The 27159-nt window shown below is 41.9% G+C and overlaps 2 protein-coding genes across 2 annotated transcripts in view; both read left to right on the top strand.

Annotated features, from left to right (window-relative positions):
• The window catches only part of LOC110979712 (uncharacterized), an 18955-nt gene extending 1881 nt beyond the window's left edge, over positions 1-17074 (top strand). The window contains exons 2-14 of the mRNA XM_087139011.1: positions 724-1470; positions 2191-2387; positions 3811-3991; positions 4733-4844; positions 6054-6266; positions 6508-6730; positions 7103-7265; positions 8417-8652; positions 10532-10668; positions 10995-11192; positions 11693-12357; positions 15171-15363; positions 15742-17074. Coding sequence (XP_086995137.1) covers positions 2237-2387; positions 3811-3991; positions 4733-4844; positions 6054-6266; positions 6508-6730; positions 7103-7265; positions 8417-8652; positions 10532-10668; positions 10995-11192; positions 11693-12357; positions 15171-15363; positions 15742-16137 — 2868 coding nt within the window. The 5' untranslated portion in view covers positions 724-1470; positions 2191-2236 and the 3' untranslated portion in view covers positions 16138-17074. The remainder of the gene's footprint in view (positions 1-723; positions 1471-2190; positions 2388-3810; positions 3992-4732; positions 4845-6053; positions 6267-6507; positions 6731-7102; positions 7266-8416; positions 8653-10531; positions 10669-10994; positions 11193-11692; positions 12358-15170; positions 15364-15741) is intronic.
• Positions 16192-27159, top strand: LOC110979713 (uncharacterized). Its single transcript, XM_087139057.1, has 12 exons — positions 16192-17844; positions 18493-18670; positions 19609-19723; positions 20031-20247; positions 20602-20802; positions 21306-21468; positions 22262-22497; positions 22998-23134; positions 23618-23815; positions 24675-25342; positions 25688-25841; positions 26179-27159. Exons 1-12 carry the CDS (start codon positions 17703-17705, stop codon positions 26623-26625), a joined length of 2856 nt encoding a protein of 951 aa, XP_086995183.1. The 5' UTR covers positions 16192-17702; the 3' UTR covers positions 26626-27159.

Below are 27159 nucleotides of genomic sequence, written 5' to 3'. Positions count from 1 at the left end.
ACAAGTTGACCAAACTGTATAGAGGAAAGGCTTTGGTTTTTCAACTCTGTAAATACGATGGCCCGGGGTTAAAACCCAGAACAAGTTAAAATGCTAACTTTTGGGTTAGCCAACAGACTTTTTGTGGATTTGCCAAAAGACTTTTTGTGGATTTGCCACAAATTTAGAAGTTCATAAACATTCAGAGGATTTTTGCACTCCAAGTGTAATATAAATTTAATGGTGTAGTTTTGAAAGGGGGTTCTCTAGTTCTCTTTTTAAAAATTAATCTTATGTTGGTGATTCTTAGATGTTAATTTGTATGCATCCAATAACTTTGAATTGTCAAATTGTAGTCGGTCATGGTATGTCTGGGCACTGGCCACAAGTCTTGTCAGCAGTTACACTTGAATGATTTTGCATTCCATGAAGGGTCACATGAAGACAATCACAATTCAAAAGAACTTCGCAATGTACATTCTGATGAACACATGTTAAATGTTGATGCTATTTTTTCCAAATAGTCGTAACATTTTATTCTTCTTTTGTTGGATTTTAATTGAATGAAACTTCCACAAAATCTCGAATAAATATTTGACCTTTACAGTTTTGCCAAAGCTATTCCTTCTGGAGAGAGTGCAAGTTTTGCAGTGATGAAATTATGATGAATCATGTGACAAGTTTTCACAAGTTATCCAATCTCACTTATGATTTTGCATTTGGTTATTTCTCTTGGATCTGTAGACGAGACTGCAGAGCATGGCACAATCTCAATTGGAGTGCTTGTGTTTAAAGGGGAATATCTCTGGATTGCTCAATGCATTTAGACGAAGTAAAAAGTGTCTGAGAACTATATTGTTTGACTTTCCTAACGAAGAAAAATGCCCCTTTAATGCGGAAAGGCCTTAATACCCCCTCCACATACACTCCGTGTTTATAGAAACTCGGTCCCATTGCTTTTATGGAATGCCAATGAGCCAAAATTTTCCTTGTGGTACTATCACATTTTCTGACCACAACAATTGCTTTTTAAGCCTTAGTTACGATGGTGCCTTGTTGAAGTTATTCTTTTAGCGTATATGATTTTGCATGTCTAGGCCCTCAATAGCTGTCTAAATTAATTATGTACACCCTCTTTCCATTACAGAAAATTGAGACAAGTTCCCTAAGTCTTCTATTGACAAGTCCAACCATAGACCTCATAGCATTGACCATAAACACTCATTGGGTGCAAATACTGTACGTAGTTTAAATTGCAGTTGATGAAATTGTATTGGTTTCATTAGGCACACTTCCTCTTTGATGTTTCATGTACAAGTCTGTGGAGTTTTTTTTTTTGCGCCGATCTGCACTGATAGGCATTGTATGTAAATATAGGAAATATATAATATCCCAAGGAAGAAGGAAGCTAGTATACCAGGTAACATCGTCAACAGGGTCACGGAAGTTTGAGCTGACGTGCAACTCCCAGTATATTGAAGGCATATGCAGGTAGCGTGTAATTTATCAACCGAACTATGGAGGTAGTAATGGCTCACTTAACAGAGTGAAATTTGCTGTATGTGCACATGTGTGATGAATATGTTATTACCCAGTATAGAGCACCTAAAGTGTGGATTTAAGTTAAAGAGCAACTCCTAAGCAGCATTTACAGACTTAAAGAGCAACTCTGAGGAAAGCATGTTTTCTCTGATTTTTATCTGTTCAAATAAATTGAAAACATCCAAATCGAACGCACTGTCGTTCGTTTTCAGAGCTCAACTATAACAAGCTTTTTTCCTGTTTCCTGTTCATTCCAAGATGCAAATTCTGAACATGCTGAATTTAGATTGCGTCATTCAGAGACAACAAGGGGAACCCTCACCCTATGTTCATAGTGGATAAACCCTTGGCCATTGTTTGATGTGCACAAGAGAATCATCCACTACAAACACAAGGTGAGGGTTCCCCTCGTTTTATGTTTTCTCAGAATGACACAATCTACATTCAGAATTCGCATCTTGGCAGGAACAGAAAAAAGCCCATTTTAGCTTGTTACAGTTGAGCTCTGAAGACAAATGACACTGCCTTCGATTTGGATGCTTCGCTATTTATTTGAACAGATGAATTCAGAAAAAACATGTTTTTCCATAGGGTTGCTCTTTAAGTCTATAAATGTTGTTTAGGAGCAGTTGCAGATGGCTGAAAGTTTGTGGTAAATTGTTATTGCAGAGTTTTGCTAAGTCCTGATTGGTCTTATATGTAACTCTACCATCGCATGATCAACATGACCAGTGTACCAATTGTGGACACACTGGTCATCAACACCCAGACCAGTGGTCAGTGTTGTATCGAATTGTGCCAGGGAGATATCACTGAGTTGGACGTCAAGGACAAGGTGGACGTCATTTGTGTCTCAGTATTGGGACGTGAGTACACGTTAAAATAATTTAATTTACAGTTTTGATCCAGCATGCTGAGTCAATCTATACAATCATTCAATCACACTACACACAACTGGAGAACTTGGACGTCACTACCCCTTTTCAAAGCAGTCTGGTGGATTGCAGGCAGTCAGGTGATGATGGAATCGTATCAAATGCTGAAGATCGATTAGACTTGAATCAAGTTGGACTTACATGTATGTTGCTTTTGCAGCCATCCCTGCAGCCGTTACGCACTTCACGGTTGTCACGCTCGGCCCGGCAGCTCACTTATGAGGTGCCCTCATTTGATAGCCTTTAATGTACAACGTGTGTCATACGTCACCAGTCAGTAAGTCCGACTTGATGGATAAGCCAATCGGACCCCCAACAGTGATATTTAGTTATTCATAATACGAATGGCATGATCTTGCATAATGTATATGGAATTTCCACCAATCAGAGTAGTCAGACTTGAAGACTCATTCATTCTGATGCATATGAACGATGTAAAAACAAGATACGCAATGGGATTGGCTGCTGCCACTTTTGGTCGATGAGCCCATTCGCCGTGTACAAACGGTTGGCAGATTCATCAAGCCGTAATTTCTGAACTGAACTCATAGTACTAAGTGGTTACAAGGGCGCGAAGCAAGTAATGGCGCGTGGTCTCGATACATATCCAAAGCAGAAAAGAAGACGTCATAGAGATCCCAACTTGAGTTAAGTCTAAAGATTGATCAACTGATCACACAAAGATAGAGCTCTACTGCACAAATTTAATGCAGTTGGCTCTTACCCTTTGTCTGGTAGAATTCCATCATCTTAAGATTGGCGAGTTCTTGATCACACGTTCTTTAATTATTCAGATATTTCAGATTTACAAAGCAAAACTCCCCTCCCCATAGATCGTAATGTTTAGCTTGTAGTTTAATTTGTATCAGTATTCCTTCAGTCAGACGTCTATTCAGGTATTCCATGGTTTTCAGAGGATAGTGTTGTAAGTTTGGATTCACAGTCATGCAGTGGAAAGAATCATTTCATTTGGTGCATAATGGCACATATATCGAGATGTTTTTTAATTCTGTTTGTCGCTGTAGCTGTTAGGACAAGCTGGCAATATTTTTGGATATCTTTGCAATGCCATTAGATTGAACATGTATGTGGTTAACAGAGAAAACTTAGAAAAATTTCATTAATTTAATTACATATTGATAATATCCATGTGTTCACTTAACATGTAATTACACATTTTGGCAGATTTGCAAGTGAATGTTGGTTTCTGCCTTTATGTATGCTAAGTGGCTGCTCCAGTGATAGTGTGGAAGGGGGGGGCAGTGAATAAGTTGGTGCTTGAAGGTCACTGTGTAAATCATACTGTTCATTCATCATCATCAAGGAATTTCATTTATGTGACCTAATTCTGCAGGCGACTACCGTACACCAGCCAGCACTTTGATCGGTGCCCTGCAACACAAACTCAATCTCAGCATCAGGGAGCTGGCCAAAGATAAGGAAGAGGACTTACGGCATGCCTACATGTGCTGGTGGTCCAAACCGCTGCCGAAAAAGCTGCCTTATAAGAAACTGCTTTGCTTTGAAAATACATGGTACAGTGTCTTTGGTAACTGGTCCCCTGTCAGTGGGTTAATGTGTTAACCTTTTGTAGCCATTTGGTTTGTTCAGTTGATTGTGGTCCTGTAGTGGTCAATTTTACTTGATCTATTGATTGTTCTGCCATCCGCCTTCCAATTCATGCCTCTGGAGGATCAGAAAAGAGAAAAGTTTGAGACCTACTACAGAAATGATCAGTATAGATGATAAGTAACCTCTTGAGGACAAAAGGAAAGTCAGGGACCCGTAAAAAAAGGAAAGAACAAACGGGGGAAATGGGTGGGGGGCACCCATTCTGGATAGTGGCATGATGGTCGCAGCAGGGTATATCTCTCTTAGGTACCAGCTCAAAACGAGGAACACGGTTTTGGAGAGGATTTGAAAGGAACATGGATTCTGAGTCTTGTGGGTGCTAACAAATAAAGACTGTGGTGTGGAGGAAGTAGGACAGAGTACAGGACATAATTCATTTATGATTTAATTGTTTCTATTTAAGGGAAATTCAAGTAAAACTGAAACCACAATTAACCACATCTAGATCTATTGATGTCATCTGTGCATGTGTTACCAAGGTTAATGACGTATTATTGCATTGGCTTATGTAAATCTTATATACATGTAGTGTTATGTTGGTACCCTACATCCAAATTGCATTTACTCAAGGTGTAAGATGGAGGTGATCAAGCTAGATCACTTATGTAGATTTTTTTCCCATGCTATAATATCTTCCTCACCAGGGGTAGGTATTGCCCTCAGGAGTTGGTGGCTAATGTGTTCCGCTGCCTGGTACCCATCCTCAACAATGAACCAGGGACAGTCATCACTCCGCTGCTCAATACAGGAGGCCAGGTGAGGAGAACTGCTCAAGAAGCCGTTGTATTTGCAAACCCTTTCCTTCTTTGGCCTACTGCCAAGGGCGGATCCAGTGATCTAATGAGAGCCATCCCCCCCCCAGTTCTTAAAGTGTGTGGAAAGCCCCAAAACGTAGCTTCACCCTTTAGGAAGGCCATAAAAGGTTACGTACAAAAAATTCCAATCTTAGTCCACCCCTAAAAAAGACCAAGGTCCCCCCCTCCAAAAAGATTTTTGGTTCTTCTAGATCCACCCTTGCCCACTGCCCAAGAAAATACACCATCAATTTCTCCATTAATTGGACATGCATAATGAAGACTGTCTGATCCTCATGTTTTGTCTTTGTTAGGAAGTTTTAGAAGCATGTGCATGCCTGTTCAGTTGATTCCCTAATACAGTGTTTACACTGGAAACCATTGATGGATCTGCGCAAGTGGTTGATCACTACCGCCCCTCAAGCGGGGTTTTCGTATTTGTTCAACTTTCCCCTTTTGACAAGCTGTTTTCTATTTCCTGTATGTCTGGCCAGAAGTGGCTTTTGTTTGCATCTCCCAAAAGCTGTGATACTGCGCAGGCAAATAGTGACTCATGTTACCTGCATCGTTTCACATGTAACACCACTGTCATTGAGTGGTGTCAGGTTGGCCTCGTGGTTCTTTCCTCGCCTTCCACCTCCGCGGCCCGGGTTTTAATCCCGGCCCGCTCCACATGTTGATTGGATTTTCAGTCCCTACGTGATTCCGTGGGTTTTACCCAGGGTATTCCTTTGGGGTTTTCCTCCCACCTCTAAAACTGTAATAGCTTCTCACTATCTCCTCTCTACAGGTTTCTCCAGGCTTGCGAACTGCAGTGCCTAGGGTGCTTTTGAGGAATCCTTGGTGTCATTACCAGAAATATATTTTTATTATAATAATAATGAAAATAATAATAATACAACGGACAAATGCTCGGATAGGGCGACAGCTTGAATAATAATATCAATCATGTTATTTTTATAAAAAGAGTAAGTTTGTGTTTTTCTGTGTTTTCTGAAAGGAGTAATGATTTTTTGCTCATGTTGCCAAGGACGTCAATCGTTTTACCTAGTATGCAGTGGGGTAGATCAAGATAGTATGCAATCATGTCCAAATGTGCTGATCAGTTGATCCCTTTAAAAGTCAGATTTCGTTTCACAGAGAAGTTGTCAATTCGCGTCATGCATTGCAGGGCCATGATGAGGTAGCCATATTGGTGGGCATGGTGGAAGCTGCCGCCAAATGGATGAAGGCAGGCCTGCCTCTCAAAAAGCTCAAGATTGTGCTCTATGCCACCGTCTTCAAGGGTAAAATCACCACCATGCGCATGAGAGATCCAGAGGGGATTCTGACGGCCTTCAGAAATCTGAAGGAGAGATTCAGCAGGGAGACATTCATCCCAATGGTAAGTTCATTTATGCTAACATTCACCAGAAATGTAAAAGTTGGTGGAAATTGGAAGGATACTTTTGTAAACAAATTCATCAAATTAGTGTGAACATAAGGTACACTTCCGCCAGTGAATAGGGTTGTACCTATGTATTATGTCAAGCCTGTTCCATGTCTAAAGTTCCCATGCTTGAGGTTGTAATCTGACAGTCGGTTTGTACTTGAAAGAAGCCACCTTTCTTTTATTGACTTTCCAGGCTGTGCCCCTTGAGTATGACATCTACCTGTCTCACTGTGCTGTGGACAGTGAGATAGCATCCATGGTGGAGGCCAAGCTCCTAGCCTCCAAGCCGGGCATCAGAATCTACAAGGGCAGACAGGACCCTGCCGATGACAGGGATGAAAAGGATGGGGCAGAAGGGTCCTTCTGGCAGGAGGACATGTACAAGATCATGTCAAGATGCGCCCGCGTGGTTCCAAGTATGCCTGTCTGTAGGCCTATTTAGTCCAGTTCAATCGTTGATGCCTTTGCAATGTTGGATTTTCTCTTTGCCTTTTCTCGCCCTTGATTTGTGATTTTTGAGCTCTAGTGTGGTATTTTCAGTGCAATTCACACAATGGAAATTCATGTAAGGAATAACAGGTCACCAACTCCGTCTGTTTTTATGGATCCTTGAAATGACATGAGCACTCATCAAGCGGACCTTCCTGGGCAAACTGAATTAAAAAGTTACCTGCAGTTCACAAATCGTGTGCAGTTGTATGCAGTTAACAGACAATACCTGAGGAGATTTTCACAAATGTCATACCTGGCTGGAATTAATTGGCTTTGTCTTCGTTATCCTCTTGTAGTTCTGAGCCCTTCGTTTCTTGAGAGCAAAGCTTGTGTTGACCTGTACAACATGGCGCTCTGCTGTAATCGGAGAGCTCAGCGAGACTTGCTGGCCCCACTCTACATAGAGAGTATTCAAGACATGCCTACCTACATGGGACTTGTGCAGTACATCGACTGCAGGTAAGTAACATGAAAGTCAATTACATGTAAATGGATGCAGTTTCTGCTTCTTGTATAATTTGCTGCTTTTTAGCTCGTAAGCTAGTATGTCATACCAATCAAGTTAACAACTGGGACTGACATAGCAGAACAGTTCAGAGTTGTATGTTTGTCCATTAGCGGCTGTCTCTTTCGACTTCTAAACTGTGCATGTACATATTCATTGAGTCCTTAGTTATGATCTACTGTGCACATACAGCAAAAGCATGTGTAAAACTCTCGCTTACCGGTTCACATGGGTCATACTTTTGAGCACATGGATCAAATCCAGATCAGATCCAGTGGCTATTTGAAGACGACATTCAGGTAACACTTGTGACTTGTATGATTTGATCCGAGAGTAATGGGCGCCAAAAATCTTCCTGCTTCCATGGTGGGAGCAACACTGTATTGTGGATCTGAACTATGCATGACTTGATAAAGCAACTATAGTGACTGCATGTGAATGGTATCAGTGAAATTTAATGCGTTACTATGGGAATAAATATGTGCTTGGCTGGTCTTAAATGTGTGTTTACGACTGGCTCAGGAGAATGGACGCGACTAATGCCCAAGATGCAGGCGAGGGCTTTATCAGCTTCAGTCTCCTGAGCAAGGTCTTTGCCAAGTACACATTTATTCCCATTCATAAGTACCTTTTTATTCAGAGAGTCAAAAAAAGTCAATATAGGATGGATTTCCAACAATTTTGTTCTACATCTTTATACTTTCATTTTCCCGAACACCCCATACATTTCATGCTATACTCCTTTTGACAGTTGTCCAATAGAATCCCCTTCAATGAACTTGGCCCGAGCGTGGCGCGTCGTGTGCACACAGACTCCTGACCAATCAGACCCAATTAAACTGTCTCAGTCCATGTGCCAGCGGTGATTTACACAGCTTGCATTATCTCTTCTTAGCAGGCATTATCAAATGTTAATACACAGTCATGTGACACGTTTCGACCAATAGGAAAAGAAAAACTGTACCAGGTATTCATGAATGGTGTTTTATGGTCAAAACTGTTGCCATTATCAGCAAATTGATACACAGGTAGTGAAAAATTGGTATAAAGTTTTTACAGTTATCCTCTGGATCCTTCCAGGATAATTCAATTCTTCACTTTTCAGTCCCAAGGACGAAGCTAAGATCAGTGACGGCTGTGCACACTTGGTGCAGTCCCTGGAGCATGCTAGTATGAAGGTCCACATTGAGATGGTGATTGCCGACGCCTCCCCTCTACACTACGACATCTTTGTGTCGTACAGTCACCGGGATTCCAAGCTAGCCATCCCCGTCGTTGAGAAGCTGCAGAGGATGAATCCAGACTTGCGGATCTTTTTTGACATTCAAGAGCTTAAAGCTGGTGGGTTCATTCCCTGGATTACTTAGAATTTGAAGACACTTTTTTGAGTACCGGGAGGCCTACTTTTGTTGTAACACTTCATTCAATTTGCACATAGCTATATTGTATATTACATAACATTGATGGCAGTCATGTACTTGCTATTGGTCTGGGCCTTTGTCATTGCAAACTACATAAAGTATTTGTAGTGTATGGAGCAACTAGCTCCCATCAGTGTAGACCCCAAAAGGGCATTACCGGACAATTTTCCATTTTTAAATGGGGGGGGGCATATCATATGCTCCCCTTTTTAAGCTGGCCCAGAAAGTGAAGTTCAAGAATCACTGGCCCAATCTATAATTGAGGGAGATGTCCCCAAAGTTGTGGATAGAATTCTAATTTAGTACTTCTGGTAATGAAGCCAAGTATTCCTCAAAATCACCCTAGGCACTAGCTTGCAAGCCGGAAGAAACCTGTAGAGAAGAGACAATGAAAAGCAGTTGCAGGTTTAGAGGTGGGAGGAAACTCCGGAAGAATTTTCCAGAGAAATCCCACAGAATCAGGTAGGGACCGAAAACCCAATCAACGTGTGGACCGGGCTGGGATTCGAACCCGGGCTGCAGAGGTGGAAGGCGAGGAAAGAACCACGATGCTAACCTCCCATCTGCTGAGTCCCGGGACGAGGGCATCACTGAGCCATTTAAATTGGGGGAGGGTATCATAATCCTCACCTTCAAGCTGGCCCAGAAAGTGAAGTTCAAGAACCAAGACTCCTGTCTATAATAAGGGAAATATTATTTTTCTTTTAAATTTAGTACTTTTGGTGATGATTGAAACCAAGTATTCCTCAAAAGGGCCCTGCAGCTTGCAAGGCTGAAGAAACCTGTGAAGAGGAGACAGTGGGAAATAGTTACAGTTTTAGGAGTGGCAGGAAAACCCCAGAGGAATGTTCTAGTTAAATCCCACAACATCAGGTAGGGCCTGAAAACCCAACACCTTAACCTGGGCTGCACCTTAACCTGGGCTGCACCTTAACCTGGGCTGCAGAGGGGAAAAGTGAAGAAACAACGCCAACCCAACTCCCTGTACTATGAAAACAGGCAAAATTAGGTGCTTGTGTATGTGACTTGCGTAGTCGCAGAGATGATCAGGGCACACATCAAGGAAGACATCGTCCTATATAGCCAACTGCACTATGAACAAAGAAGACTTCACTGCAGACAGGGACTCATCCCACTTGTGCGTGCATAGTCTTCTGCATCAAGGGCAAAGGTGATGTCCTACTATAAAACAGCTGCCGTGGCCCTAAGCTGTTAGACTAGGTGTTTAAAATTATTGCGGTATTGGACAGTGAATTCAAGTCACAGGTGATGGACTGGAACCAGGTCAAGTTCTCACCCTACTCTCACCCGGTGCTGGTTGCCTTGTGTTGTTCTGTGCCATTTTCGTAGTTTCATGTGTACTACTTCTAGCTACACGGCCTGTTTGCTACGTGTATAAAAAGAATACCGTTTGACTAGTGCCCTCTTGTGGCTTTCCTGTTTTTCGTTGTCACAGCCCTGCCACAGATTTTACGCCCGGAAGTAGAATATTTTCTATACTACACTTTTGTTTGAATTCGAGGTTTGCTCAATTTGCATACTGGACATTCTTTTGGGCATTTGCAAAGATTTCCTGTAGACCGGAAATGTGTCATTGGTTGATTTTGATCCAACTACGCCCAGCGCAAGCAGTTACTTGATTTGATCCTAGCCTGCCTCTGCCAATAAACTTCACTTCTTGCCATCACGAGTGACCATCAATCAACAAAATCAGTAAAATGGATCATACCTGGTTATACATGTATAGGGTCTGTACATTGGCAGTCAGACTTCATTTTATCGTTTGTTATTTTATGAAGGCACGACTTGGCAGAAGATGTTGTATCATGCCATAGACGGCTGTCGGTCCTTCATGGCCTTGGTTTCCAACAGCTACATGAAGTCTGCCATGTGCATTGAGGAATTCAACTTAGCCCTGGCAAAGCACTGCTCCTTGGTGAGTTGTGGAGCTGAATGCATTAGTAGGTTTTACAGTTTTTCAGGAATTTACAAGGTAAAGAAAGGTAAATTCCAGCCAATGTTACATGTACATTACATCAGGGTAAACCCACAGTGGTGGATTTTAGAGGGTTGCCGTGGAAGTAAGAGATCCATGTTTTGCGTGAGCTCAACCAATGCTGAATATGTACATAGGCCTGGTAAGAAATATTCACTCTTGATTTATTGCTACAATTGGAATCACCTTAACTAAACTGTGGTGCCTGAGAAGAATCTAAACATTTGGATAACCTCTCAGCGAATCATTTCCCCTCTCGATTAAAGGAATCTCAGCTGCGCCTGGTCCCAGTCTGCATCGAACCCCTGGTGGACCCATTGCTGGAGTTCCGGCAGGTGAAACTGATCAACGCTAAGCCGGGCGTGTTTGAGCCAGCCATGGAGATCATCTGCACCTCGCTGGTGGACTGGATTGCAGGGAGAGATTGGCACCCCCAGCTGGACTCCATCTTCAAGAGAAAGATGGTAAGACTGAGGTCTAAGTTACAACTTGTCCAAGTTAGCTGTGTTGATCAATGGAAAAGAAGATTACAAGATCTCTTACTATTAAATTCCAGGGTACTGGCTTGAGCACCTAATGCTGTGTAGCTAGTTTATCAGCCCAAGATTCATGATGTTGATTAAGTTAGGTCAAGAGCAAGGCTTGCGGTAGCACCATGCAAGGATATCTCTTCTTGAAGATGTGTGGTTCGGACTGTATGTTGTCTCCATCGTCAGAGTCTCCTCAAAACAGAACCACACATACTCAAACACAGATATCCTTGCATGGTAATACCCATAAACCTATTTATCTAACTTGCCACCTTCACCTTGAAAGCTTCAGTGCTCATTCACGATGTTACTTGACTACAAGTACTTGCAAAATATTTGAACTCAGATCAGAAAACCCATGCATTTGTGTGTTAATTTTGGAATGTATTTTCAAATATGTCACCTGTAAAATTATGATTTTTTTTAATACGTAGGAAAGGATCCTGGATGCTTCAGAGTATGCTGTTGAGCGTAGACGACTTGAATTCACTCTCAAATATGGCCGGGGAGAAAAGATGCTAAAGCGAGATGATGTCAATTACCCTCCATCATTGCATGGTGTGTATTGTCGGAGCGTGGCCTCCGAGGACACAAACTCTGAGGATGCACCTTGTGATGTTGCTTTCAGCTGTGCTCCTGAGGACAGAAAGTTTGTTTCCTTTGCAACAAAGATCCTCCGCGAGGTCAGTCCAGGGCTCATCATCAAAGAAACAGCAGACACAGAAAATGAACGCCTGGCTCTGATGGAGTCAGCTCAAAAAGTGGTCGTCTTCCTATCGGCAAATTACCTGGAATCGGTGGAACAGGTGGAGGAATTTCACACCATTCTCTTGAGGCAGAGATACCGCAGCCCGACGCAGGTCCTCTTTCCAATAACCCTGCACAATTTGCCGCAGCTGCCCACGTATTTCCACCTGATTCCCTCCGAGTTCAACCTCTTTGATCCGTTGTGGGTGGACTTGTTCTGCAAGCATGTGATAAACATCAAAGCCCTGCAGCAGATGTACAAAGTGCACGCCGACCACTGGGCGGGCAGGTATGAGAACATTGGAATGATTGCAGCTATTCACAGTCTGCTTGTGCAGCTCAAAAACGAAAGGTGGGTAAAGCTTGTTGGATGTCTAAGCAACTAGACGTTGATTTACATTAGGTTTACATCTTCATCAGTGAAGGCTCACTAATAGAAATCATATTTCACGGTTCTGATTTTTTTTCAATATGAACTCAAAAATACCTTCTTTATGAAGGAATTGGTTGATGTGTTTCACAGTTGTTGTTAAATGACCAATTAATTTTGATAAAAAGAGAGACATTTGAATTGCTGTGAGGGGTTAACAAGGGAATGATAGAGTCAGATCAGGTTTGTTTGCCACCTGCTGCTAGTAACATGTATTCAGTAGCGCCTGTTTCATGGTCACATGGTTAGCGACTAAACTGGCTCCTCAACTAAGTGCCTACCTGGTTCAGCAGATGGCTAACAACCAAGAAGGGGAATGAGCTCTGTAGACCCAACTGCCAACTAGCTATTAGAGTGGCTAGATAGAGCCCCTTATAATTAAGTGGCTGGATGTCAACTTTGACATTCCTGTGGCAGCTCTTGCAACCAAGCTGATGCCAAATGTGTCACTCTGTTTTCCCTTGGACTAATTTACTGAGGGCAAGATGGGATCCTGACAACTGGGCATAATCTCTGTTCAAAATGCCCAGGCCTGTGCCTCAGAGAGGTCACTCCAGTGCTGCATGCTGGTCACAGAGTCAGAAACAACACAGGAGGCAGCTGTTTAATATGAATAATGAGTCAGGACCCATTGGCATAGGTTTAGGCGCTACATGCTGTCTCTGACGCGGGGGGGGGATTGACACCTTCCACTTGTCAGCTATCACTCACGTGCCTCAAGCTGGGCAGCTGCAGTCACTAAAGTGCAATTACCTGCTACAGCCTGCCTTCATTTGGTACTTGGAGCTAAGGAAAAGCCCAACAAGCAGACTGTAAATCCCACACCAGGCAACAGAGGAAGAATCAACGGCCTACCTTGCATTTCACAAGCTAGAATTAATGTCTGGACAATGTGTCCTGGCCTTTCAGATGACCGACTGCAGGTTGATGGCTGCCAGAAAACAGCCATCATCCGACTGTGAGCTCTAAAGACTCAACATTGACATCGCTGCATTGCAGGAAACTTTATCAAACAGCAGTCTCAGAGATCAGGACTACATGTGCTTCTTTGCACAGGAAAGAACCTGAGGAACTGGAGCTGCATTGTGTTGAATTCGCATTGAGAAACTCTCTCCTCCCCTCAGATGAACCACCATCAAATAGCACAGCCCGCTCCTCTCTCCGTTCCTGTCTTTCTCCTCAGGTCCAGTGAACATCCCGAGTGTCTACACTTCCATCCACACTTTGTTCTGCAAAGATCAAGGACCAGTTTCCCGAGGAGCTGGTCACTGAACACCTGTGCCTACTTGTCAGTGTACACTGCCCAAGGGGATCTGACCACAACATCTGGCAAACCTGCATTGGTCACTTCAGTTTGGCAAGTTAAACCAGAATAGGCAGAGACGACGAGAGTTAATTATGTTGCTACCAAGACCTTCATCAAAAACACATTCTGTTCCACCAAGCTGAAGCACCTATCTTCCAGGCGGCACCCTACATGTAGGTCCTGTCACTGGTACAAGTTGGATCTCGTCATCACATAGAGATCCTTACTGAACTGCAACACAGACCATTCCCTGGTTTTTCGTGAAATACATCTTCACCTCGAATAGATCCATCATGCAATGCAGAAAGGACACCCATGCATCAACATGGCCTGGACAGCAATGCCAGACTTGTGTGAGTGCTTCACTGAGGAAGCTCTCGAGGATTTCTCTGTTACCAATGCTGAACAATGGTGGAGTCACATCTGTGACGCCATATACAACTCCACCATTTACGTACATTTGGCAAAAGAATAAGGTAGAAACAGAACCCAGATAAGTTCAAAGTGGGCATTACTGAACGAGGGTCAGCTATTGAAGCCAAACGAACAGTGCTTATCATCTACAGGAGGTCTGAGAAGTCACCGGACTCAGAAAGGCAAGGAACGAAGCTCAATGGATTACTCGGTTCTGCACTAGTTATGACTGGCCGAACCTCTGTCAGAACACCCAACTGACAGAGGCAACACCTGACTGGTACGCTTCACTGACAGCACAGCGTACACTCTGAGGAGGCACTGTACTGCAGTAACTCATCAGCTGCTTTGCCCAGGTGTGCAGTTTGGCTAAACCTAGAATCCCAAGCATCTCCACTTGTTACTTTGACCTCGAGGAGGTGCGGGACTTCATTTCACCATCTCCAGCAACCTCTCCCTGGAAGCTGAGGAAGATGTCTTTTGTCAGGACCTTGGTGTCCCCACATTTTTGGGGTTCCACTTTAATATATATATAGCATGTGTTCCTTTTCCACATCTTTGGAGCAAGATCCTTTGGACATGGATGACACAATAATTATGTAGCATCCTTACACAGCATCTCAAGATCTTGTTTTAGTTCGTCAGTAACTTTCCATCCGATCAAACGTCTTGTCATGCATATTCCTAGTTGGAAATTGAAACGGGCTGATTGTGTCTAAGTTTGTTCACGGGCAAGTATGCCTGTATAGAACATTTGGGCCAGGTTCAGTGACACAATATGTGCACAATACTTTGCGTACATTTGCATACCCCTAACAATATCGGTATACAGGGCATACAGGGGTACGTATTGTGCTATTGAACGTGCCCCTGGTTTTCCTAGGTTTTTTCTGAGTTCAGAGCATGTCTTCCCAGATTCATTCTTTCTGGGAGTTCCACACCTTTTTTGGCAGATCTCCCTTTGAAAGCAGCCACTCAGGAAGTATTAAATCATCTTCACCTGATTTTTGAATAGGGAGCAACCCCCTGCTCCCAAGACCAGTCAACAGCCGATGCTACTTAACGTCCTGCTCCTTCGTGCAGAGGTCAACAGACTCTACAAGAAAGTGAAGGAGGCTGGTGCCCAGGATGGCGACAACAGTGATACAGATGGTAAAGGTGCCAGCAGTCATGAAGGCAGCAAGGATGCTGAATCACTAGATGATGACGTAAGTGGGGACAGAAACTCTGAGTATTATGGAATGAGGATATTGCATTATTAGGGTTTCTGTGCTATGGGACTATGCTATGAATATACTCTGAATGGTAAGAACACAAGCTTTTTTTCTATTACATCAAACAGAGGAGGGAACACCATTTTGGTGGTTAATCGTGTAATATGTTTCAACTGTATGTGAGTGCTTTTTTCTTTTTCACTCATTTGATTGTCTCAATAGTGCTTCATGGCTGAGAAAAATAAAACTGATTGACATAGAATTAATAACTTTTAACAGTTGAAATTTTTAATATATGCGTTGAAAATAAATTTTGAAAACAAAAGAGACTATTCCTGGGTGTTGTCTTTTCCCGGCAACTCTTTTTTCCAGGGTCTACTTCATATTGTCGGCGAGGTCATGACAAGAGGAACAGGTAACTGTGTAGCAGAGGGACTTTCTGATTCTATAGCCAGTGAGGGAGATGAGCTGAATGAGGAAACCAAACCGTCTCCAGAGGCCCTGCCTTCGAGCACAGAGGCCCGGTCCCAAAATGTGATCAACTCTCAAGATTCCTCTCTCAACCAAAATCCTGGGGGACCTGACGAGGAGACCAAGAAACCGTCTCTGAAGGACAGCAGTACTGAGATTGGACGGATCCAAGACACTTCACCTATTATTGATGAGCAAGTAGCAGATAGAGCAGCCCATACTGACAGTGTAGGACGCAGTGATGAGGAGCATGCAGTCACAGGCATACTTGGAAGGCGCTGTTGTACCCTTCTCTGACAGCAGTAAATATGCTGGCTTGCCAGTCCCGGATAGTGTTGTAGTTGAGACCACTTAAGACCTTCACAAGACCACATTGTGTTTCAAGAAAACTGAAGAATATTTTTGAAGCTTTTTTAATGATGTCAGTACTAACATGAGTTTCTACAGAATTCACTTAATTCGCTCAGTTTCCTGGTACTCAATGGAGAATGGCCAGAAGCACGTACATGTATGCAGTGAAGTCAGAGCCCCTATCATTTTATACTTCATTTTCTTATTGGTGCCGTAATTATAATTAGCTGATCAACTTGACGTTGTCAGAAACATGGTGCTTGAAGTTTCATTTTGAACATGTATTTTAATCCCAGATGTTTCAGACATTCATGAATGTGCTTGGTGTTTCATCTCCCATCAGTTACCCACCTTGAGCAGAAGCACCCCCTCGTTGGTTGGAAAGACCCATGCTCTTACAAAGCCTACGCAAGGAATGTACATGTATCTCATAGTCATTTGTGAATCAGTGAAGTGGAGTTCCCACAGAAGGAGCCTCTGTTGCTCTGAAAAACTTGCCCTCTCTTGGTCCCGCCAGCTGACTCCGAGAATATTCAGGTCACTGTGAACAATGTTTAGGCCAGCATACCCCCCACTCATCTTTAAAGTTTTGCAATCTTCGTAGGATAATGTTCTTAAATATTGATGAATAACTTCAGTTCCACACCAAAGGGCCTGCTATGCGATGAAGTAAATTAAAATTTATCCAGCATACAGATATGTATACTTGAATTCACATCCATACCTATTTGTCAAGTTTCCAAAAAATTGCACCATGTAACACCATGGAGGAAGGAACACTGATGAGTGCTTTTCAGCATTTGTTTCATAATGGAGCTTACACATTTATCCCGTGAATGTAGAGATTTTAATACAGTGATGCCAAAGTACTGGTACTATTCAATTCATTTGCTTGGTCTTTAATTGTTACCTGTGTGTGGTTATATCGCCCACTGATAAGCACAATTCAGAAAGGTCAACTGCCTTTGTGCTTAAGATTTTCCGGTTCATTCACTCTGACCATGTAGTAGGACGTGTCATGGAGCTATAAATAGCCCCATGGTTGTGCCAATTGGGTTTTGTCAATAGGAGCGTCACAGTACATCCCTGTTAGGGTCCATAGTATCTGTTTGAACATCTCTTTGTGTATTGATATACTCAACCGTGGAGAAGGATTGCCAGTGTCATCGCCGTATTATGTAACTGTATCCTGACTAGTGATGTGCAGAACCATAGTGGTTACCATGGCTACAGTATAGCAGCACCATAGCACTGTATCTACACAGCATGTAAAACTGTGGCACAAGAGCATATTAAATCAGCATCAAGTATTCGTCACGAGATCAATTCTAGCTACTCATTAAAAGTACATATTGGACCTGTCAATTTCTGTGCAAGCATACCACTGACAGAAATTGGAAGTCTGTGATGTACATGTATGTATCAGAATCACCTTTATGTGCACAAAGTAGGATTCCTTATGGGTGAGTTGTGCTATCAAAGCAGTGAGAACATCTGATCTGGAAGAAGCCATGTCCAATTTCCTGGTTGTGGACACACTGATCATCAACACCAAGTCCAGTGGTCAGTGCTGTATTGAGCTGTGCCAGGGAGATATCACTCAGCTGGACGTCGAGGACAAGGTTGATGTCATCTGTGTCTCGGTTTTTGGAAGTGAGTGCTACGTGTTCATCATCATAACTTGTAATTGTTATGTGAGGGGGAATTATTAATCAGTCTTTTTGTTTTTGGTGTCAGTGAATTTTTACTATTCTGTGGCTTGTGTAAATCACACAGATAACTTGCTTTGCAATTTCAGCATTAAGTAGCACTACATTATTTGGAGAAATACGGAAGGGCTGCGTAGAAATGATCAGAATATCGACAAAAATATACGTCAGTGCTGTTATTTAACCTTATTGCCGACCTTTCGGTAACTGTGTATCTTAATCACGGCAAAGCAGATTCAGGTCTCATACATTACATTATTACAGCTGTATGTTATTTGGAGTTATTTTTGTTTTTAAGTGAATTATATCATTTGTAGCAGCTTACTCAAGTAGTATTTCTTTCTTAATATACCCATGCTTAAGTTTGTGGTTAGGTTGCTTTGTAGAGTATAAAATGTGGAGGAAAGTATACATTTTGTTGAAAGTTGAAACACAGTTTGATCATCTTTGTTTTCAAGGCACATTCAGCTAATAACTAGCCTTCAAGTTGAAATGTTATTTCATGTCATTTTGCATTTTTGCAATGCTTGGGGCTTATCCCACAATGATGCATTTTACTCATTACGTTTCTGGATGCTTTTCTTTTGATGAGGCCGGTACACCCCGCTGTCAGACACATTGGTTGGTGCCCTGCATGAGAAGTTGAAACTGAGTGTGAAGCTACTAGCCAGAGACAAAGAGGAAGACCTACGTCATGCCTACATGTGCTGGTGGTCCAAACCTCTGCCAGAGCACCTCCCTTACAGGAAACTACTGTGCTTTGAAAACAGGTATACATGTTCTGACATTTAAGGCAAGTTTGAATAAAGTTGGAAATCCACGAGAAATTCATAATGACAATCAATTATTGCACCGAGGCTCAATAATGAAAGGTTGCTGGATTTATTTTGGAAACTGGGCAGTGACGTAGTCATGGGGGGGCCAGGGGGCACATGCCCCCACCCATAAATTCCCGGTGCTCCCCTCTCCACAAATTCCTGGCGCCCCCCACAAGGCTAACAAAAACTTGCCCCCAAAAAACACACCACTGAAAGCTGGTGCCCCCCATAAGATGCTGGTGCCCCCCCATAAGATGCTGGTGCCCCCCATAAGATGCTGGTGCCCCCTTGTGCCCCCCCAGTAAAATCCTAGCTACACCACTGAAGCTGGGTATTTGTGGTACTTGTCTAATCATCATAACCATGCAAAATTTACTATATCTGTCTGAGCTAGCCTTTGGTTTGAAGTTTGAAAAATAAAGTTAAGTTGGCTTTAAATTCAGATTTGTTACACAACTCATCATTTAAGAACATTTTCAAATTTTTTTTCAGTTTTTATTGAAAATGAGATGTGCCTAAGACAAAGATTACTAGCCTAAACTTATCGTAAACCATACTCAGAAATATAAGGTTCAAAATGAATGAATTAACACTATACTTTAAAGTAGATGATATTTAAAGAAAGCCAAATAGAAAAATCACTCTTCGGATTTCCAAAAAAATTTCTTCTGCTTGTAAAAATGTACAGTTTATCTCCAAGCTAATTAAGTTACGAGAGCCAAAGTTTAAGTCATGAATTTCGACCTTGCAGTTAAATTTCAAACAGAAATTTACACTGTACTATTTTCATGTGAATTACCTTGTAACTCCGTAAGTCACAGAGGAATAGTGACAAGTAAAGTTAGCTCATGCTAACGTCTTTTGTTTTGTTTCTGTTTGGTTGTGACCAGGGGAAGAGTATGTCGCCCTCAGGAGCTGGTTGGCAATGTATTCCGCTGCCTGGTACCCATCCTGAGCAATGAACCTGGAACAGTCATCACTCCACTGCTCAACACAGGAATCCAAGTGAGTTTGGTCGATTCAGGATGAGAGATTAAAATTTGATAAACAAGTGTATTCTAAATTAAATTGAGGACAGTGCGCACTGTCAAAGCCTTTATACGTTTGATTATAACTAGACTAAATATACTCGGAAAACTCGAAAAAGTGCTGCATTTCGTTAAATTTGTATGATTCGTACCAACCTGATGCCTGAAATGATACATGAAATTAACCAGTTGCGTTGCAGTAATGAACTGGGCATGTGTAGTTCAGTAACAAAACAGGTGCAATCTGAAAATAAGTGTGGATGCACCGTTATTGTTTTTTGCAGGGTGTTGATGAGGCTGCCATGTTGGTGGGCATGGTGGAAGCCGCCATCAAATGGATAAAAGCTGGCCTGCCTCTCAAACGACTCAAGATTGTGCTGTTTGCCAATGTTGTTAAAGGCAAAGTGGTCCAGGTGAAAATGAGGGATCTAGAAGGCGTCTTGAAAGCTTTCAAAAACCTGAAAGACCAGCACAACAACTGCGATGTCATTTTCCCGGTAAGTCATCATTGTGTTGTACATTTTATAATACACCAAATAAAGTTGTTTAACATTTGGCTGTAAATGTTTAATTGCTGTTTTGTATTTGAAGAGATGGTTTGAAGCCTGACTTCCCGAGGCACGTGCTAAGGTTCCTAAAATCTTGTTTGTCCGTCATAGTCACTGTCATATTCTGTGTTCTTTGACAAAAATTAAGACATTATAATACATCCAAATATATGATTGGAAATTCTCGAGAATGGGCCTTGAGCCTTATTTCTTCTCTTTATACCTGCAACTGTAAAGATGCGCCGCTTGAATTTTTCCAGCTTTCACTTCAGATGATCTTCAAAAGTTGGTGTCTTTTCTTAATCAGGATTTCCTCTTGAGTATGACATCTGCCTGTCTCACAGTAGTGAAGATGGCGAGATTGCATCACTGGTTGAGGCAAAGTTCCGTGCTTCAAAGCCAGACATCAGGATCTCTAAGAGCAACCATGAGGATGAGGTTGCAAAAGACTCCTTCTGGCAGGAAGAAGTGTTTGATCTCATGTCCAGATGTGCGAGAGTTGTGCCAAGTAAGAGTTTCAGGGACATTTAACCCCTTTCCTTAAGTTTTATTATGAGAGAAACTATTCAATTAAGTGTTTGTCTTTCAGGAAACAAATACATGCTCGGCTGGCCATTAACATATATAATTTCCACTCATAAATACTTTTGGAGTCATCAAGTCAAAACAAGTTTTAAAAATTACAAATTTCCAGTGATTGTGTTGAACAATTTTACTTCAGTTTTTAGACTCCCGTCTGCCCACGTTATGGTACATGTAGGTTCATTTCTCTCTTGAGTAGTTGTAAATAATTTCCTTATATGGAAAGTGATGTGTGCATGGCACGTGCTGCATTAGTCAGCTAGCCAGTGCTTTCTCAACTGTTTAAGACTGGCCACGTGACAGGCTTTCAACCAATAGAAATGCTTAAACTGTCCGAGGTATTTATGAATGATGATTAATAACAGTATTGGTCCATAAGCCTTGAAAGCATTTGATTGCTTTTTTGTACAATGTTTATTTACCTTGTAGTCTTAAGTGCTGCATTTCTTGAGAGCAAGGCTTGTGTTGATCTGTACAACATGGCACTCTGTTGTAATCGGAGAGCTCAGCGAGACCTACTAGCCCCACTCTACATAGAGAGTATTCAAGACATGCCCACCTACATGGGACTTGTACAGTACATTGACTGCAGGTAAGGTCATCGACCCTCATCCCTGGAAGCATTTAATACAATGACATATAAACTTGACAACACGATAGTTTAGCACATCAAACCACCCAGGGGTGCAAATAAGGAGCGTAATCTTCTACCCTCATAATTGGATGGTTTTACTATTGAAACCTTGCAGATTAAGCCTTTCTCCCTTCCGATTCAATCAGTTATAGATTTAAAAAGGCTAAGTTTTTGGCGTAGGTCTACTGGCATATTTGTGAAAGAAAGTACGGTAATTCCAGAAATTAGGGGTCCATTTTTTTGTGTGTTCCTGTCGCATCTGATGTATCATTTTGTAAATTCAGAACACATTTTCCAAGAGTGATAAATTAATGCAAATTACCTACCGCAAAATAGATAGTAATAGTTTGAAATCACTTCCGGTGATATTTCCATGTCAAGGAACAAAGGTTAGATGTAACAGGGACACAAAAATGTCACACTTTGGACCCCTAATTTCTGAAATTACCCAGTAAGCAACATTTTGTGATGAGAGGTACATTATGCCAAAAGTATTTAGGCTTATGCAGCAAGTTTATGAACATCAGTCATTTTGCACTGCTAATGGCATGCATGTTAGGGTGTAATATTGGGAGGAATTTTCTTTATGCAAGTCGGAGTTGTAATCTAGTCCACCATGATATTGCAGGTCAAAAGTATAAAAACTAGATGGTTGAACAGTGACCAAAGAGTAGAGTTGATGAATTTTGGTGGACTTGTCTATTATAACTATGTAAGTTTGACTGATTAATTGAAATGGGATTATTTTCAGCCCCAAAGATGAAGCTAAGATCAGCAAGAGCTGTGAGGATTTGGTTAATTCGTTGGAGCGTGACAGCACGAAAGTCCATACCGAGGTGGTGTCCACAGATGCCTCTCCACTTCACTACGATGTCTTTGTGTCATATTGTCATCAGGATTCCAGGCTAGCCGTCTTGATAGTTGAGAAGCTGGAGAAGTTGAATCCTCAGCTCAGGATATTTTTTGATCTACAAGAGCTCAAAGTAGGTGAGCATAAGTGTTTGCTTGATTCTACAGTTAAACTACCGAGACATTTTGTCTATCACAAAGCAAGTGTTTTCCTTAACAGTTTACATCTTTTTTTAAGTTAGAACTAATTTCCTCTGTGGGACCTGATACAGTCGAATATGAAAAATGTTCTCTACCCACGCATCGTAAGTAGTCTCCTAGTTTTCACTTTGTAGCCAAACTTCAAATATCCAAATAGATTTACAAGACTTTTATCAAACTTCCTCCCTATCCAAGAGGTCAACTTCAATGCCTGTAATATTACAACCCTTGATAAAGGTAGTGACTTTTGTTTGGATCAGAGTCACATGCTTTTTGAGTTGACTTTTATGAAAGGAAGGTGTTCAGTTATGAACAGATTCCACGGCTCTGATAACGATGAGTCCTTTCTACTTTTGTTGCTGTACTGTGCAGCTGTCAATTTAGTGTCCTTTCAAAGACGAGTGAATAATGTGGATTCTTTTCACATTTTATCGCAGGTATTGCCTGGCAGAGAACATTGTATCATGCCATCGACGGCTGTCGCTCCTTCATGGCCTTGGTTTCCAACAGCTACATGAAGTCTGCCATGTGCATTGAGGAATTCAACTTAGCCCTGGCAAAGCACTGCTCACTGGTACGTTTTCAGTTTGCTTGACACTGAAAAGTCCCCTTATAAGCAGAATACGCACTTAATTGTTTCAAACGCCAGTTTATCATGTAATCGGTCCTTGTTTGAATAGAGCAGGGAACATATTGTTTATCTCTATGAACAAATGCAATTGTTCACATTTTTGGAAATAATTAAGATTTTTTTCTTTCATCGGAAAAGGATATCAAATTGTCACAGTTTGACTTTTAGTCAAGGGTTAAATATATGCTGATTTTTATCACCATCTTACATCAACATATGTGAACCTTGTAGGGGTTTGAGAATTCAGCTTTTCTGCTGAGTTTATTTTTGATTCGATTTTTACTCTGATTGTCAGCTTTCTTGTATACCAGCTTAGCACAAAATTTATGGGCATCTTTAAAGTTTCAGCACTTTTCAGTTTTTCAGCTTGTATGTGGTTACTCACACTACTGCTGAAGGTACTTTTCTGTGTTGGTTTAACTTTAGGATTCCATGGTACGCTTTATCCCTGTTTGCGTTGAACGTCTTGTTGACAACCCTCCGGAGCTTCAGCATGTCAAATTGATCAACGCTACGCCGGGCGTGTTTGAGCCAGCCGTGGAGATCGTCTGCACCTCGCTGGTGGACTGGATAGCAGGCAGAGACTGGCATCCACAGCTGGACTCAGTTTTCAGGAGAAGGATTGTAAGTGCCTCCTAATTAAGGAAACTGCAGTCAAACCTCGCTAATAAGAGGTCCCTTCGACTTTGCAGATTCTCTTTTGTTACAGCAACCTTGTATTTTCAAGAATGCAAACAATAAAGAACAGACGATTTGGACCTAGAAATTTCCTGTTATAAGCAGAAAGCTGTATTAACTATACCCTTATTAACGAGGTTTGACTGTATATGCGCGGGAAATTTTATGCACAGATCCCTGAATGTTGAGACAGACTTGCCATTTCTGTTTGAATCTTTTTCATGGCTTCAGGATCTTCAGCCCAATTGCCAGCTTTAGGGATTGGGGCCACAGGATTAGCTAAGCGGCGCAAAATGACAAGAACAAAGTATAGTTTCTATGCTTTTAATTTTTTTTACTGATAGATGGCCTGACCGCCTCACCCCCTTCCCCCGTTGACAGGCCCCGCTGATCTTACAGGATGTGATTTCCATCTCTTATCATCATTATTTAAAGGGATTGTGTTGAGAACAAAGATTTCATTTAAAAACTACCTGACTTCTGTTTGAATTGGATAAACACATGGACTTGTTTTTAAAGTCGTTTTAGATAACTAGTTCTTTTAAGTTACTCAGAATATAGTTTTAAAACTTTATGTATAAAAACTCTTTAGCAGAATCGTACCACAGTAAAAGGAACTCCATCGACTCTCCCCTGTGTGAAGCTACATGTATCAACAACAGTGAATGTCATGCAATACCCTTTTGGACAGTATCATATCATGTAATGTTTTTCAAGATAAATGCTTTTTTAATTAATCATGTAATGTCCAAAGTCTGTACAAAAACAAGCCCTCAATCTGGACTTTGAACATTTTTAATTACAGGGAATGATTGTGGATATTTCTGAGTATGCTGCTGAACGTAGAAGACTCCAGTTTTTCAAAAAGTACGGTAAAGGGGGTACGACCTTGAATTGTGAAGATGTGGCATTCCCTATTCCTGTAAAAGGATCGTTCCTTCCTGATCTACCTCTCGTGGAAAGCACAGAAAATGAAGTGTGTGATATAGCCTTCAGCTGTGCACCAACGGACAAAATGTTTGTCACATTCATGGCAGGAATCCTCCGTGAGGTCTGCCCTTGGCTCATCATCAAAGAAACGGCAGACAACGAGGATGAGCGCCTGGCTCTCATGGAGTCTGCTCGGAAAGTGGTCGTCTTCCTCTCGGCCAGTTACTTAGAGTCGGTGGAACAGGTGGAGGAATTTCATACCCTTCTCCTGAGGCAGAGATACCGCAGCCCAACGCAGGTCCTCTTCCCGGTATCCATCCACCGTCTGCCCCAACTGCCTACGTACTTCCACCTGGTTCCCTGCGACTTTAATCTCTCCGATCTATGGTGGTTAGAACTGTTTTCCAAACACAAAGTCAACCTCCCTTCACACTTTGAAGAGTACTGGCAGATATCTCGAGTAAAGGACCAAGTTGAGCACCCTGTCGCTATGGGTGTCTTAGCTGCAGTTTACAGTTTGTTACACCAGTTAAGAAGTGAAAGGTAAGAAATCAACTCCCTCCATCGCTAGATGTGGTCATTAAGTGCGAAGCTGACATAGTTGTAATAACGTCTTAGCAGTGCAGTTAAACCTTGATCTTTGGTTAAACTGATCAGTGTATCCCTTACGTTTTCCTAAACACATGATCATTTATGTACCATTCAGATGAAAGGTATTCTAGTGGTTTATATCGAGCATAGAATGTTGTGGAAACAGTTTAAGCAGCTGCAGTTCTTCAGCAATAGCACCAACAGTCCCAAATCCTTGGATTTCAATGTGATTTTACATACACCCTGTAGGGGTTAGAGTTAATTCAGACTTGCCTGCAGTATTCCTTTCCCTCACAGGGAACATCCTCTACTTCGAAAGGCCAACCACCAGCCAGTGCTCTTGAATGTGATGCGCCTCCGCAGTGATGTCGCCAGACTTCTCAAGGAAGTGAATGTCGAAGGCCACAGCGAGCAAGATAACAAAGCCAGTGGTTGCAATATGTCAGACAATGTAAGTCTAGCTCTCCTGTAAATGTTCCAATATGTTGTGCCAGAGTAAAGCGTTAATCCTATTTCCTGCACAGCTGGAAGGTTTTGTCAGACTGAAAGAAGTACCGAGCCCAGTGTGAGCTGGACATGACCTTTTGAGGATCAAGAAAATACAAAATATTTTCTGCACCTTTGGGGATGTTGGTCTCAGAAAGACCATTGCTCGGCGGGATATTGCAATCGTCAGTGTTTATGTCACTTAACTGTACATTTTCGTGCAAATTTAAATGATTGTACGTCTCATGTGCTTGTACAACATTTTATGGAATCTGTTCACCATTTCCTTTTGTGTTTCATAGTCTTTACTGGACATTGTTGAGCTTCCTCAAGATCCAGTTCTCCAAACCTCTAAAAGCCAACTGGACGAAGGAAAGAAGTCTGGAACTTCATGGCACCAGCATGGTGCTCTGTCCAGTCAAGATTCCAAAGAGTCTTCAACACATAACTCCAACATTAATACAAACAGCTCCAACTCACAAACGCACTGTCATGTGAAAGCAAGAGAAGTAATCGTCAGTCCAGGACAAACAGTACTAGAAGATGGTACCATCCAGCATCCAGCTGGTATCCAGCATCCACCTGGTATCCCGCATCCACCTGGTATCCAGCATCCACCTGGTATCCAGCATCCACCTGGTATCCAGCATCCACCTGGTATCCCGCATCCACCTGGTATCCAGCATGAGGATAAAGGCTTGAGAGCCACAAACAAAAGGATTTCAAGCCGATCGTGCCTGCTAGTTTAATTTTTTAATGTGATTGACAGCCTTCGTTGTACTTAACGCAGTTTCCATCTTCTTTTCTATAATGTTAAAAAGAAACAAGTTTGTGCTTTTCCAAATATAGGAGCACGAACGTGTATTTTTCTTACAAGTTTATTATTTTTCAATATACCATTTTAGTCCACTTCACAAAAAGAGGATATGGCCCTGTTTACTTTTGAAGAAAGGTTCGTTCCAGAAAGGCAACTAGAAAATCCAAGAACGTTCATGTTTTTCTTCTCTGCCTGAGGATGGATCCAGAACCAAGCTTAGGGGGCTAGGGGCAAACTTGTTTCAGGGTGCCGAAATTTTTTTACGTAACCTTTATATATGGCTTTTTTGAGGGGTAAGGCTACATGTAAGCCATTTATAAGGGGATGAAACCGACCAAAAGAATCAATAAAAATTGTTAAGTTCTTTGGGAGGGGGGTATGACCCCTGTTGGCCCCGTATAAGCCTACCGGTTTACAAAAATTAGACCATACTCTTTCCGAATATTAAACTTGCCGCCTTGTGAAA

Source organism: Acanthaster planci, linkage group LG07 (genome assembly GCF_054643075.1).
Source record: "Acanthaster planci isolate LZ-2023a linkage group LG07, COTS_SCS, whole genome shotgun sequence".
NCBI classification, from domain to species: Eukaryota; Metazoa; Echinodermata; class Asteroidea; order Valvatida; family Acanthasteridae; genus Acanthaster; species Acanthaster planci.
Note: the sequence above shows the minus strand (reverse complement) of the source record. Positions and strands in the feature narration are given on the sequence as shown.